The sequence below is a fragment of the Hyaena hyaena genome, unplaced genomic scaffold (genome assembly GCF_003009895.1).
Source record: "Hyaena hyaena isolate Hyena2069 unplaced genomic scaffold, ASM300989v1 scaffold_674, whole genome shotgun sequence".
NCBI classification, from domain to species: Eukaryota; Metazoa; Chordata; class Mammalia; order Carnivora; family Hyaenidae; genus Hyaena; species Hyaena hyaena.
The window spans coordinates 947,780-963,308 of NW_024081309.1; the positions used below are offsets into that span (position 1 = coordinate 947,780).

The 15,529-nt window shown below is 39.1% G+C and overlaps 1 protein-coding gene across 2 annotated transcripts in view; it reads left to right on the forward strand.

Moving 5' to 3' along the window:
• Positions 1-15,529, forward strand: part of ANK2 (ankyrin 2) — a 232,677-nt gene that overhangs the window by 136,497 nt on the left and 80,651 nt on the right. For both annotated transcript variants that reach the window (XM_039217257.1, XM_039217258.1), the window contains 4 exons: positions 2,911-3,009; positions 3,697-3,795; positions 9,806-9,904; positions 10,866-10,964. In XM_039217257.1, the coding sequence (XP_039073188.1) occupies positions 2,911-3,009; positions 3,697-3,795; positions 9,806-9,904; positions 10,866-10,964 (396 nt within the window). The remainder of the gene's footprint in view (positions 1-2,910; positions 3,010-3,696; positions 3,796-9,805; positions 9,905-10,865; positions 10,965-15,529) is intronic.

Here is a 15,529-nt window from a genome sequence, read left to right on the forward strand (position 1 = left end):
CACAAGAAATCCATAAATAAATCAAGCAAAATTTTGAGTTAGATGAAATTCCAGACATTTCATGAAACTGATCATACAAGGCTTCTGATACTGCTTTTTTAAATTTGTAAAAATGGTATACTCATATCTGGAATCACTTAACTACATCCTTCCTGATGGCATTCTTCAAAACATATTACTTCCTTTGAGGGAGTTTTATCAGTCAGTCAGCAAATATGGACTGAATATTTTTGAGTTGCATACTTCACAGTGAAGAAATGTATTCAGCTTTGAACCACAAACAAATTATGTTATCTTCATAACAATGATTTCAATATTAGATTTGAGTGGTGTCCCAAATGAAGGTATGATGTATTTGTCACTAGAAATAAACTTCAGTAAATATGCTTAGATGTATCTGAATAATAATACAATATATAGAATCTATCTATAAGAGTATAACCTTACCCTTTGGTTGGTATTATAATGAGAAAACACAACTGCAGGTAAAAACCAAGCCAATAATACATTTTCCCAGTGCTTTTGAAAAGTGCATATGTTCTTCTGCTATTCAAGACCAAACTGAAATCCATAATTTCATACTCTCCAAATGATTATGTCTCAACTAAGAACTAAAATATAGAAATTATATTACATTTCTTATCCAATCACCATGTGATAATAAAAACCAGTTGTAGAGTCCACTAGTACATCTTAGGAAATAAATTCCTTTTTTTGAAAAGAAGTCCTTCAACATCTTCTATTTTCTTGATGTATTAGAAAAGTTTTCATAGTTTGATTTAGGTATGCAATTTTATCATAATAAAGTATAGAGGACTTTCCTACTGGTTGTTAGTTTGCAGTCTTATATTGTAGAAAACCCTTTCTGCAAATAGTATAGAAAACAGCACATATATTTGACATGCCGCTAAAAATGTCTTTGAGATATTCGATGATCATTTCCCTTAGTAGTCACTTCAATAAAATTTTGAAAACACCAATTGTGTCCATAAAGAGAAATATTTTTATGCTTGCATTTTCCTAAGAAGAAAATCAAAATGAGGAAGAAACTCCTGTTTTGTCTTAATACTCATATTGTTTATACTTTAGGAGTCTATAGTGTTTGTTTAGAAGGACATTTTGGGGCACCTCTGTGGCTCAATCAGTTAAGCATCTGTCTCCTGATTTCTGCTCAGTTAATGATCTCATGGTTCATGAGTTCGAACCCTGCATCGGGCTCTGTGCTGACATTGTGGAGCCTGTTTGGGATCCTCTCTCTCTCCCCTTCTCTCTCTGCTCCTCCCCCACTCCCACTTACTCTCTCTCTTTCTCTCAAAACAAACAAATAAACTTTTAAAAAGTCATTTTTTTCCAAAGTTTATTCATTTATTTTGAGAGACAGAGTGAGAGCAGAAGTGGGGGAGGAATAGAAGAAAAGAGAGAGAGAGAATCCCAAGCAGGCTCCACACTGTCAGTGCAGAGCCCGACATGAAGCTTGAACTCACCAATTGTGAGACCACAAAATTAGGAGTTTGCTTAACTGACTGGGCCCCCCAGGTGCCCCAAGAAGTGAGGACATTTTAATGTAAAAGGGTCTATCTTCCATCTCATCCTGACTGTTTATGGAACTCAAAGCTGAGCTCAGCCAAAATTATATGGATTAAAAAGCCCCAGTCCTCAAATGAAAAACCTTCTCTCTAATTGGAGAATGTTTTCTCTCTGTACATATCAACCTATGTTTTATAAAGGTCAGAGGTCTTGTTCATTTCTAGGAGTATACCCTAGCTAGAGATTATGAATTTTGAAGAACATGGCTTAACTGTCTCAACCTAACCTGACTGCAAATCCATGGTGGGATTTGGGGGGGAGGGAGCAGAGGGGTGATCCGGTGGAGGAGGGCTGGTCGATTCTAACTGGACGTGAATTGGGAGAGCAGGAGTGGGAGTGGGGGGGGAGAGGGGATGTGTTGCCAACTCCAGAATGTACAGGAAGAGGATGAATATACTAGGTATCTGAGCAATAGTAGGGGAGAGAGACATATGGTATGAATATACTATTAACTAGCATAGAGGGCAGAAACTTTAGTTCACTGATATATTCAAATACCTAGAACACTTCTTGGCATATGAAAGGTACTCAGACAACACCTGATAAACACACAAATGATTTAGGTTTTAAAGGTACTCTGTTAATGTCAGTTTTTCTTGGAAACTGCTTGCACATGTAGTGAGGCTGCTAGATTGTGGCATTGACTGAATAAACCGCTTTTTCCCTCTCCTTTCTTTATGCTTTCATCTTGTATTAACTTATAGCTGTACTTTAACTGCATGTACAATTAACCAAAATATTCACTTGATGTGTATATGCCAAACATTTTACATAAAGCTGGCCGAATTATGGTGCTATAAATAAATGATGGGGTCACTTTCTATTTAGCATTTAGAGGAACCTCCAAGATAGTATACTACCCTTGGGTGCTGGAGAAAACCATTCTCAACTCATTTCCTATAACTTGGTACACTTTTTACATTGAGATATTTTATTGATGAAAATATAGAGTATTGCTACAGTTATAAGGTAGAAGTGGGTTGATGATTGATTATTTAAGGGAGTAAATAATTTCAGTAGGTGGCACAGATGGATTTGAAATGAATGTTGTCTTGGAAGCTTATTAGCTGAGTTATTTTTAAGTCTCACATTATAAGTGCCCAAATGTAGAAAATGTAATTTGTTGTTGGAAGTGTTGATTAACTTAGAGAACAGGTCTTAAATGGAAAGACGTATTAACTTGGAGGGTTTGTCTTAGATATCAAAAGTTGCAGGTTCTAGGGAGACACTATCAATTTTCTAGGATTTTTTAAAAAGACATGACAAAATAGATGATGAAATATATATTCTTCTTCTTCAAATTTGCTTCCATTCTCTCTACAGAGTGGACTCACATCTTTACACCTCGCAGCTCAGGAAGATAAAGTCAATGTTGCTGACATTCTTACTAAGCATGGGGCGGACCAGGATGCTCACACAAAGGTAAAGCGAATCACGTTCTATATTGTGACACATTCTGACCTGGACGACTCCCAGTAGCCCCCATTTAGGTCACCCAAGTCCAAGCCCATCTCCTCAAAAGTCTGTTCTGAATTCATTATGACTCTCTTTTCTTCACAAATCTATAATGGTTCTCCACTTTGCTGGAATCAATTCTAAGTGGAGATCATGATATCAGGACTCTTTAAAAAAGGGTTCTAAATTTGCTGGCTTAAGTCTACCCTCTCTCCCTTGTTGCTTCTGCCAGTCCAAATGACTTGCTGTTTTTTTCCTGTACTTACTTGCCTCCAAGCCCTTGGTCTTAAAATGGCTTTTCCTTCTCTATGCCATTAAGCTTTCCAAGCCCACCTAAGCTACAGTTTTCATGCATCTCTTCAACATCCTGCTATCAGACTCCATCTCTCATCTCTGTTTTTGGATTCAGTTATTTGTGTCTCTCTCAGGCCTTTGTCAGATAAAGTCACACACATGTCTGATTTCCTTCGTTGGTGTGAAGTTCCTTGTGCTCCAAGATCTGCTTCAATCCGCATTTGTGTCTGCTAAATAATATGTGTACAATGGAATAGAATTTTTACCCATCATACCATAACTGAAATTCTACCTAACCCCTCTCCCTTTGAGTATTAGCCACTAAGAGTACTTATTTATTTATGTGTTTATTTATTTTAGCTTGGTTACACTCCTTTAATTGTGGCCTGTCACTATGGAAATGTGAAAATGGTCAACTTTCTTCTGAAGCAGGGTGCAAATGTCAATGCCAAAACCAAGGTAAAATACTTGTACTGATTTTTATTTTCTATAAGCAAAAAGCTTCCGCCCTGTGAACACTTCACCAGCTCACCATAGCTACAAATGTATTGTTTTCTTTTTAGTTCTTCTGAAGTGATTTTGAGTAAGCAATTTAGTTTTGTACAATTGTTTGAGACTTTTCATTCGCATAACCTTTGACAGCCATGTAGGTTAACTTCAGAACTACTATATTATAGAGCTAAAGTAGCTCCTAGCCAGTTAACAATTTACCACAGAATACAATAAAAGCCTGCTAGAACACTTTGATATTCTGGCTGATTCTTCATGTCATTTCAAGGCTTTGGCCCCCCCTTCCTGTCATTCCCTCTTTCCACATGAAAATATATAGACAGGCAGCCTAGACCCTGTGCCTTTCATTAAAAAAATTTTTAAACTAATATTCATTAAATGCATGCTATGAGTCACATATGTATTATATATAACTTTATACTAAGTCATTTGATCCGTTAATAAACTCATAGTCAGATTCTATTCCTAACTCTATTTTACACTGTGAGTTTAAATAACTTATCTAAGGTCACAGAGTATATACTGGAAGAGTTGGAATTCATACTCAGACAGTCTGCCTCAGGGCCAAAGCTCTCAAAGCTATGGTATAATGCTTTTCTACCTCGATCTAGGTCATTAATATCAATCCACTGTACCTGAAATCTTACCAGTCATCATTCAGTCTCCTACCTGACATTTAATTCCATGCTATCAAATCCTTCTCTGGAGTTCTCTGTTTCTTTCTCCTGAGGGGTCTCTGACCTAGCCATCTTTTTCCATGTTGCCAAGCCTCTATAATGTGACCTGAACTAATGTAAGTTGCCAGACGACCACCTCATAACTTCCCTACAACTAAACTGGCCTATTAGTGCTTCACTTTCTCCCAACAATATTTTCCTAGTCTTTTCCTCTCCTAAGATGCTGTCTTTTACTTATTTAAATCTTATCTGTCCTTAAACTACAACTTTCATAATGATTTCTCCAAGTACTTGAACATTTTGATTACTATGTCCTGTAAATAGCAATAGTGTTTCCCCTTTAAATGTGCATGTAAAACATTTTTGTTAGTAGTACATATTTCTAGTAAATGTGCTGCCGAAGTGAGCACGCATATTTCTAAATCTGTGTGTTTTTATTGGTGATGCATGATAAAAGCTTGAGTATGTTCTGATCACCTCTTCTTCACCCTTGAGGGAAGGATCTCTCCTTCTAACTATAGAGGAGATAGCTGAACACAGGACACTCAATATCATGTAAAGTTTAAATACATTTTCTTTCACTTAAAAATGTATTTTAACCTGTGATAACTTTCACTCGTTTCTCCCAACTCCCCACTGCCTGCCTCTAGCAACCATTAATCTGTTCTCTTTATCTATGAGTCCGGATTTTGTTTTGTTTAGATTCCACACATAAGTGAAGTCATATAGTATTTGTCTTTTTCTAACTTACTTCATTTAGCATGATGCCCTCCAGGTCCATCTATATTGTCGTAAATATCAAGATTTCATTCATTTTTACGACTGAATGATTTACATTGTGTGTGTGTGTGTGTGCGCGCATGCGTGCACATTTATTTCTTTCTTCATTCATCCATTGATGGGCACTTAGGTTGCTGCATATAATAGCTATTATATATAAAGCTGCAGTGAACACAGGGGTGCAGATATCTTTTTGAGTTCATGTTTTATTTCTTGATAAATACCCAGAAGTGGAATTGCTAGACCATGTGGTGGTTCTGTTTTTAATTTTTTGAGGAACTTCCATACTGTTTTCCATAGTGGTTGCGCCACTTTACATCCCCACTGATCCCACCAATTCTGTCACATTTGGACTATCACGTGGTAATGCTTAGTGAAGCAGTGATGTGTAAGGCCTGGGTTGGAAGTTGTCAAGGATAATGCAGAGCAGACTTGAGCCCAGATGTTTTGTCCAGTGGCAACTGCAAGGTCCTACTCAGCAAAGCAAGGTGGAACATAACACCACACTTCAGGGCACTCAAATTGTTTCAAGGGAAAGAGAAGTGAAAAATAGAGCTACTGCAATAAGGCATCATATAACTTGCAGCTCCAGGTTCTTTGGTCCAAAGAAATACCTAATTACATGTCTGTTCATTTAAGTTTATATATCAGAAACGCTTTATTGCACCTATATGAGGGGGCTCAACTAAATTAGTGTGAGCCCATTCAAGAGTTTTCAAAGTCATCATTCAAGGTTGCTAATAATTAAAAACATAAGTTTTGAAGTTAGTCTTTTTATATCCTCTTAGAAGCAGAAACACAATCGTCTATACATAAGCATATTTATAAATGAATTAAAAATAGTTATTTTAGGGGCGCCTGGGTGGCTCAGTCGGTTAAGCATCTAACTTCGGCTCAGGTCATCATCTTGTGGTTTGTGAGTTTGAGCCCTGCGTTGGGCTCTGTGCTGACGGCTCAGAGCCTGGAGCCTGCTTCAGATTCTGTGTCTCTCTGCCCCTCCCATGTTCATGCTCTGTCTCTCTTTGGTCTCTCAATAAAAAATAAAAACGTTAAAAATTTAAAAAAAAGTTATTTTAAAAATCATAACTACCTCTGTTGATATTTAAAACTTCTCATCTGACTCTGGCAGGAACAGCTACCCCCTAGATTCTGAGCAGTTCTAGACTTCTCATGAAATTGTGCTTAGAGATCATTTAAAAGCTCAGAGATGAATTCCTGGGCATTAGCACCCAACCCCGTTTCTGCTGAGTCAGATCACACATCAGCATATAGGAAAGACATTGTTGTTGTTTGTTGTTGTTGTTGTTTTAAATATTTATTCATTTTTGAGAGAGAGAGCGAGAGCGAGTGAGCGTGGTAGGAGCAGAGAGAGATGGGGACAGAGGCTCCAAAGTGGGCTCTGCACAGACAGCAGCAAGCCTGATGCTCAAATTCAGTAATGGTGAGCTGAAGTCAGATACTCAACCGACTGAGCTACCCAAGTGTCCCCGGGACAGACATTCTTGTTGGAGCCCAGGTCTTCTCCTGAAAGGAATAAATGCAGCTATGCAGTGAGACTTTGGTGGAACCTGAAGACAGTTACTGTAGACTTTTGTTAAGTGTATGAATGTTGAAATAATATTTACAAGCCAGACATATTGTCTAGATAACACGATTTACCCACCTGCGGTCTGATATACATTCACATAGACATTTGGTTGAGAGAAAAATCTCATTTTAACTTCTCAAGTTTTTAAAAATTGGACTCCTGAACTCTGTGGATTTGACTTGCTTTTGGAAATATATCTTTTAATACGTCTTCTGAAAAGTAGATAGATAAATAAATCAAAGATGTTCTTTTAATAAACACTTCAGAATTTTTTTCGCACAGGATGGCATTTTTGGTTTTTTTTAATGTTTTTTTTTTTTAAATTTATTTCTGAGAGAGAGAAAGAGAGAGAGCGTGAGCAGGGGAGGGTCAGAGGGAGAGGGAGGCACAGAATCTGAAACAGGCTCCAGGCTCTGAGCTAGCTGTCAGCACAGAGCCCAATGGGGGGCTTGAACCCACAAACCATGAGATCATGACCTGAGCCAAAGTCAGACGCTCAACCAACTGAGCCACCCAGGTGCCCCCCAAATGGCATTTTTGGGAAAGGATTTATGTTTTCTACCTCACACTCATGTAACTATGGTTATTAAAAATTTGTTTCGTTGCTGTGAAAATGTAAACATATTGTATTGCCTTTCCCCTCATTCATGATTTGGTATAAGAATTTAGAAAAATGAACCTGTTTTATGGGACTATTAGTTGCTTAAAATTAAAATGACACCCTATAACGTCAGCTCGAGGTAATTATAAGATCAATTTGCAAAGAGGGTTTAGAACTTCAGCATGCAAAAGGAAATTTTCATTATAAAATATAATGCAAAGATCGTAGAGCTCTTCAACGAGAAAGAAAATAATGTTTCTTAGCATTTTTATATAACTTTAGATAAATTAAAGAAAAGTTACACAAAGTTACACATTTGATCCTTCACCAGCCTTGAAACCTTGGCCATTTCCACGTTGTAAATGAGAAAATGAAAGGTTAGAAGGGTTTTGAGATATGTGAGAAGTTGGTAGAATTGAGTTGCGAGCTCCTAGCAGAATGGGCCCAAGACTGTGGATAAGCTGCCATCAATGTTCATGTAAAAGTTTTTGAGTTGCTCCAGACTTCCCTAGCAAATATACTCATGCACCAGAAGCTTCAGGGAAAGGTTAAATGAAATCAGGCCCAGGAGATATTGTTCTGGCCATGGTGTCCATTGAGGATTTGTAAAAGGTGAGCTCTTGGGGGCAAGAATGTTACTCTGACATTATTAATTTACGTAAGCACAGCGTCTCCTATTTAGAACATAGCATGTGGTTAGTAAATGCTTGCTGAATGAATTAACTTGGTTGGTACTGAAGAGGTGAACTCAATTTGGTTGGTAGAACGTTTGTAAACACAACGGAAAGGAAGAATTTCCAGGAAAAAATATCACTGACTTTGCTTCTCAGAGGTCCATGAATTATTTGAGGTCAGAGTCCCTGCAATAGCAGTAGGTCTCTCCGAGTCCCTGCAATAGGTTATATGTCCAGGCCGCCTGGGGCGATCCCATTGCAGGGATGCATGGCAAACATGGCAGGGCTGATGATGTTCCAGACTGATGGACTCTCACACATGTGGGGGCCTCCTCGTGGATGGAAAGGTCACAGCAAAAGCATAGAAGGAATCATGTGGCACCTGGTGCATACAGACAGACACTTCATGCAGAGACAAGTAGTATTGGTCACGAGGCAGCAGTGACACTAGATCAAAGGATATATGTTCCTACAAGTTCATGGTATGAGTGGGCTACTCAGAACTTGGAACCGAGACAACGGGGTCTCAAAAATATAGATGAAATTTTATCAGGATGAGGCAGGTAGATAATAAAAAATGTAGTCTGATAGCCATTGGCCATCATGATCGATACAGGTTCTGAACCTAGAATGATCGCAAAGAAATGATTTAACTGTTGTTTTACACTTCATCACCTCTGACACGGAAAATTATTCATTCATTGAATCATTTATTCACTCAGTCACTCATTATTTATGGGACACCGACTGTATACCAAGCACCTTCATTTTTAGGATGATGATAAAGATTAAAAGACAAGTATAAGGTCTGGTATCTGGCACAAGATGGAATGTTCAGTGAGTAATAAGTATTAATGCTTTGTTGTGCCTTGAAGGATTCTGGTGCCCTTTGTTTAATTAATGTGAATATGCAACCAACCTGCACCATACTTGCCACCCGCTAGGGTTTTGAGCAAGACTGGCTTCCCACTAAGCTCCCCAGCAATTCCTCACAAATCATGGATCACAGAACTTTCATCCATGTGGAAGTTTAGACCAGAATGTTAAGAAGAACCCAAGTTTTAAATTCATTTTTTATTGCAAGTGGGCCACTCAGCTTTCAATGAAATCTTCCATTCTCTAAGTATGTTCTTCTTTGACCGAAGCAGCTCTCTGAAAGGAATAGAGGAGTTTGACTTGCTTTCTTTGATTTCGAATCCCTAAAGCTGGCTCAAAGAGTATTAGAAAAGTCATGACAAACAAGCAGTGGCCTCTGAAAATATCCTGTGCAACTTTCTGTGAAAACATTTTACTCTTTTTCCCTAGGGAAGAAATCATTGTGATAATGTTCTTTTGTCATCAGAAATCTCTCAGCACACCCACTTTTAATACTAATTAGCTAAAATACAATAATAGCTATAATTTGGAGTTTGTTAGTCTATTTCATAAGCTAGTCTTGTCTCTTTGTTTAGCAGACCATAAGGTGAGAGGGAGTGTCTGCTGCTGAGAAATGGGTTGGTGGTGATCCTGAGCTCCAAATAAAAGGCATTCTCGGTGGGATTGCTGTAAATAAGACTAAGAAATTCAAAATGAAGGCTAACCTAGTTTTCCTTCTCCTGCTGCAAATCTGTGCTGGGTCCGCGGCCACCGTCACCAACAGAACGGCTACACGCCTTTGCACCAGGCCGCCCAGCAGGGCCACACGCACATCATCAACGTCCTGCTGCAGCACGGCGCCAAGCCCAACGCCACGACCGCGGTAAGGCCGGCGCCGGCTGCCCCTCGCCACGCTGCTGCTGCTGCTGCTGCGGCGGCGGCGGCGGCTGCTTCCTCCTCCTCCTCTCCCGCCCTGGCGGCCCCTTGTCTGAGCTGAGTTCAGACACATCCCCCTTCGATAAACCCCCGCACTCTGGAAAGCCCGGGATTTCTGGAAAGCCTTTCCAGAAATCGGCGTGGCTTCTCCGGCAGCGCTTCCGGGGAGGCAGAGCCGTCGGCCCGGCCGGCTCTCTCTCGGGGGAGTGGGGCCCTGCGTCTAGGCTGCTGGAACGTGCTCTGCTTACAGCTGGCGCTCAGATGGGAGCGCGAGTCCGCCCCTCCCGCCCGGCCTTCTTAAGGGAGCACAGTTTTCCAGGCTGTTGGCTTAGACAAAGCTCTTCAGGACGCGGAGCCATTGAAATGTAAACTAAGCGGTGCAATTAAACAAACCGGGATCCCCAGTGGCCTGGGCTGGAGCCCGAGTTGCTGGCTCGCGTTTATTTTGCTGCACCGCGAGCTTTGTGCACAGCTGTAGCTAAATAGGTTACTGAGGTCCCCGCGGTAACATCTTACCTGCCGCAGATGGCCTGACCTCTGATGAGGAGTAAGAATATTTGATACTTGCTCATAATTTTTGGAGGCGTCTTTCTCCGTTCAAGAGGTACTTTCCTAAACAGAGTGCACTCTCTGTAGGGATGTTTGACAACCTTAGGGTTAAAGCGTCAAGTGCTTCTTATTAGAAGAGCAGGCAGATGCAGCTTGTTGTGTTACCATGGTGACCTGGGCTATAGTCTAAAGAAGTTACAAAGAGATTCAGCTGTAATGGTAAAAACTAGTGATTTTCCTAAGCTGAGCCTTGTTTTGGAAGGAAATGCTGGCTCACGCGGAGCAGCCGGTGAGCTCATTGGCTCACAGCGCAATCCTCCCTCTCAGTTCTCACTCTTTCTCTTTTTCACTGTCTTCAGAATGGCAACACTGCCTTGGCGATTGCTAAGCGTCTGGGCTACATCTCCGTGGTCGACACACTGAAGGTTGTAACAGAGGAGGTCACCACCACCACCACGGTGAGTAAAAGGAACTGATGGGCTTTGGCTCCATTGTGTTGGGTTGTAAGCCACACTTTCACTTATAAAACGTGTTGAGCTTTTAGTTTTGAACTTCTTTTGGTGAATATATTATAGAACGTAGAAGTGCGCAGATGTAAGAAATACGTTTACACGATGAATACAGGGGTTTTAGCTTCCTCTAGTTAACATCAACCTGTATAAAATGTAAACATAATTTTATTATATTTAGTTCCCTTCCCCCCCCCCACCCCCGACTGACTTCTTTGTCACTTGGCTGCGCTGCCCTTTCCCTGTAGTTGGGTGTGACACCTACTCCGGGCGCAGTAGTAGGACACGCTGCAGCAAACTTCTGATCTTAGCCATGAGGTCCCTCCAGCCTCTGGAAAGATCCTCATCCTCCAGATGCTGGGCTCATGACCGGATCAAATGCATTCCCTTGAGAACAACTCATCCTCACTTTCTTCTTATTTCTGATTGTTTATTGAAAAAGAAAATTGATTGTACTTAGTAGGTAAACTATATCTGCATCATGACAGAGTAGATGCTTAATTTTTTTTTTTTATTGCTTTGAATACGACTGCTGATTCTGTAGAAGAAGTGGTGATCATCCCCACCCTTTGCCAGAGGAACTCTGGCGGAGTGAAGGCTGTGGTAATAGTGAGTTGTAAGGCTCTCTTACTGTTCAGTTGGAGCATGGCTTACAAGAGGCCTCGGAAGAGGGAGACTCACAGCTGGAAGTGGAAGTGCTCTTCCCTTTGCACTTACTTAACATTTTTTTCTTAAGCATGAACCCTAAGAATAACAGCTCTTTAATTTCTCTGTTTAAAATAGAAAAATACAGCGACAGTAGACCATTAGACGTTCTTTGGAACAATAAGATCATGAATCAACACACACACACACAAAACCCTGAATGGGGTTCTAGCAGATGTCTTGAGCTAAGAATGATGCGTATAGAGTTTTAGAACACTTGTTCCTTTAGATAGACATGGAATTTCATTTTTCAGATTGACACCAAGCCCCTGTCGACATTGAAGAAGATGGAATACAGTTTATTTGATGCGAAATTTTAAATGGAGTGGAATATGATTTATTAATGAACTGCAAGGCACAGGCTGAATTTAGATGGGAGAGAATAGTACTGCTTGTCTTCTCTAGCAGAATCTTCAAACCTTCGGCTAGTGTACCACAATATATATTTTTTTAAGATTTCAGTATAGCATCAATAACTTATATAGGAGAAAAACAAGTCTTATCACTTCCTATCCCTCTACTTCTCAATTGCTATATGTGGCTGAATCTTAATGGCTTTTTCGTAAGGGATAATTTTTCATACCAGGGAAATCGTCATATTAGGGTCCTTTAATATGTGTCTTTATTTGGCATCTTTGAAACAATGTATAAGTCACAGCTAACTAAAGGCTTTAGTGGCAAAGTACAACAATTCTTAGAAGTCCTGTTTTCTGTCAACTTTGTTAGCTTTTCCATGCTCTGGTTGTCGCGCACATACATACATTTTTATCAAATGACCACTAGATGGCAAGCTTGCTCGCTCTTTTTGTTGTTTTTTTTTTCTTTTTTGCTAGTTGATCAGCTTTTCCACCCATTAAGTAATTCACTTTTTCATATTTATTAGATATAAAATATGCTCTGGGGTCTGTACTGAGTACTGAGGAGTCGTCAGTGGTGAAAACATTACCACTACCACCACCACCACCACCCCACCCCTCCTACACCAACTAGCAGCTTAGAGCCTAATGAGAGTGGAGAATGAGACATATGTTTTGTAAGAACATAAATTCTTCTTTAACATCAACAGAACTTTGGAACTTACCTGCCTGGTTTCAAAGAGATTCTAGGCTCATAAATATTACTTAGAGTAAATGATTTTAACTCTAAAGTTATATATTTGAAAAGAGAAGCAATTAGCTTGCTAAATACTATCGCTAAGCAAAGTTCAGATACCTTTCAGAAATTAGGCATGTGGTCATACCTCTACCACACGAAGCTCTAGTGGAGTACAGAAACTACTCTTAGAGCTGTCTGCGAGCTTTTTATCTTTTCTGGTAACTGATTCTTTATGCTCCTTGCTGAGCATTTCCCCAATAAAAACCACTACACTTAGAAATCAAGTTTCTGGGTAAAAAGCCAACAAACAAATGTAAAATGTAATAGCATGTTTGTTTTTAGTTGGGATAAGAAGCCATTGCCTACATTTACTACACAAGTACCCACTTTATCTAAATGGGTAATGTTATTGGTAACATGTTTTGATGCTGCCCTATTTTTGCTTTCTGCTTCTCAGTATTGTATTCTGCTCTTAGAATTGTGAGTTTTACCATGAGAGACTCTTGAATGCTGAGAACAAACTGAGGGCTGATGGGGGTAGAGAAGAGGGGCACGGGAGTGATGGGCATGGAGGAGGGCACTTGGGATGAGCACTGGGTGTTATATTGAAACCAACTTGAAATAAACTATTTTTAAAAAAAAGATTGATTCTAAAAAAAAAGAATTGTGAGTTTTATTGTTTTGTGAAGTGAAATTTGGAGTTAAGGATTGAAAATATGAACTTATTCCTGTGTATTATGTGAGCCTTCTTACTTTGCGCTTCTTCTCTTTAGGAGGAGATTTTCATTCATTTTTTTTTTTTTTAGCATATTGTTATGTGAAACGTTGTTACATGTTACCGTGATAATTTTAATGATACTAAAAAGTTAATATTTAGTGATTACAGATATGGCAGGCATTGAGTGTAGATCTAGGATTCAAATTTAGGTTGCAGATTCTAATGACCATGTTCCTAATCATTCTGACATAACTGATCTTGATGTTACTAAAAGTAACTTAACATGAATTTTGTGAAAAAAGTGTTTTCGCCTAGGGGCCTCTGGGTGGCTCAGTCACTTAAGCATCTGACTTCAGCTCAGGTCATGATCTCACAGTTTATAAGTTCGAGCCTTGTGTCAGGCTCTGTGCTGACAGTTCAGAGCCTAGAAGCCTGCTTCGGATTCTGTTGTCTCCCCCTCTCAGTGATCTTCCCCTGCTCACGCTCTGTCTCTCTCTCCTTCAAAAATAAACATTAAAAAAATTTTTTAAGAAGTTTTTTCACCTAATTTCCTATTAAAAACAATCCACTTAAATGGTGCTCTTTGTTGATTTTCATGGAGGTATCATATTCTGTATTATTTTCTAAAATCTGCAGATTCACTAAGGAGAATTTAGAACCACTCACTGATGAATAGGCAAATAGCACAAGAGAGCATTTAATAATTATGTAAATTTGATAAGATTAAATTTAATGTTACTACCATTCAAGTGTAATAGTCGAATTACAGTTACACAACTAATGTACAAATTTCACATAAGTGGATTCATACGATGTGCCATTTGAGCAGCCATGTGAGTTCTCTTCCATGAAAGAAAGTTTCCCATGCTAATCCTCCTTCCCGAGTTCTTTACCCCAAAGTATGAATAAAGTCATTGTGTAGAGAGAAGAGTAAGTCGGCAGTCTGTAAGGGAGAAGCCACTGCTTCAGAAACTTCTGAGACATTTTGGAGTTGTGGTTTGTTTCCTTAACCTTTGCTTTTCTAACTTTACTTTGTAAGACCCAGCAGGGGATATGAGACGGTTTAGCATTCTCCCAGGATTACAATCATTGCGTGTTTGCCGGAATGGACATTCGAGTGTGGGGGACACATTTCTGGCATCAGAAGCCAACAAGCTTAATTACCTAACGCAGTTTGGAACACTGAGCTATATGACTCATCCCTCTATTTATTGATCAGCTGTCATCGATTATTTGTGTTATTTACATAATTTCAAAAATGATCATGTTTTAAGTTGCATGTAATCACTGATGTGTAGGCCATAAATTACTGATTCAGCTACTAAAATAACAATGCCATCATAAATTACCGAATAAGCTACTAAAGTAAAATTGACGTTATATTTACATTATCATTTAAACAATGGGGAGATTTTTGACAAGCAATTAAGGAAATGTAAAGAGGCAGTGTCCTAAATCTTATCTGATGCTGCAAGTCATTTCAGACAGGAATCATAGCCATAGTGATGCGATAAATGCATGCGAAGTTATCTGATACCTTTTGAGGCAGAATCAAGATCTTTTTCTTGAATATAGGTCCATTGACGAGAAGAAGGCTAAATGATCATTCTTGCGCAAAAATCAACATTATGACATACTATATTCTATTTGTGTATATATCCTATATCTATATCTTGATAGTATTTACCTGTATATTATCTTAAAGCAACACTATACTGAAGTGCAAAATCTTTTTAAACTTTTGACATACTTCTTTTTCCCTAATCTGCTATACAATTGTCTCAACCACACCTAATTGAATAGCACTTATTTTGGTGACTCACCTATGTTGAGATTTTCAAGCCATTTTCATTAGTCTATATAGAAAAATTTTATTTACATACTATTGAAATGATTACAGACATTCTGTTAACATGTACAATTGTATAAATAGGTTTGGGAACAAAACCAAAGTTAGCCTGCAGCTCTACTGATGGGAGCCATTGTGTGTGGGCAT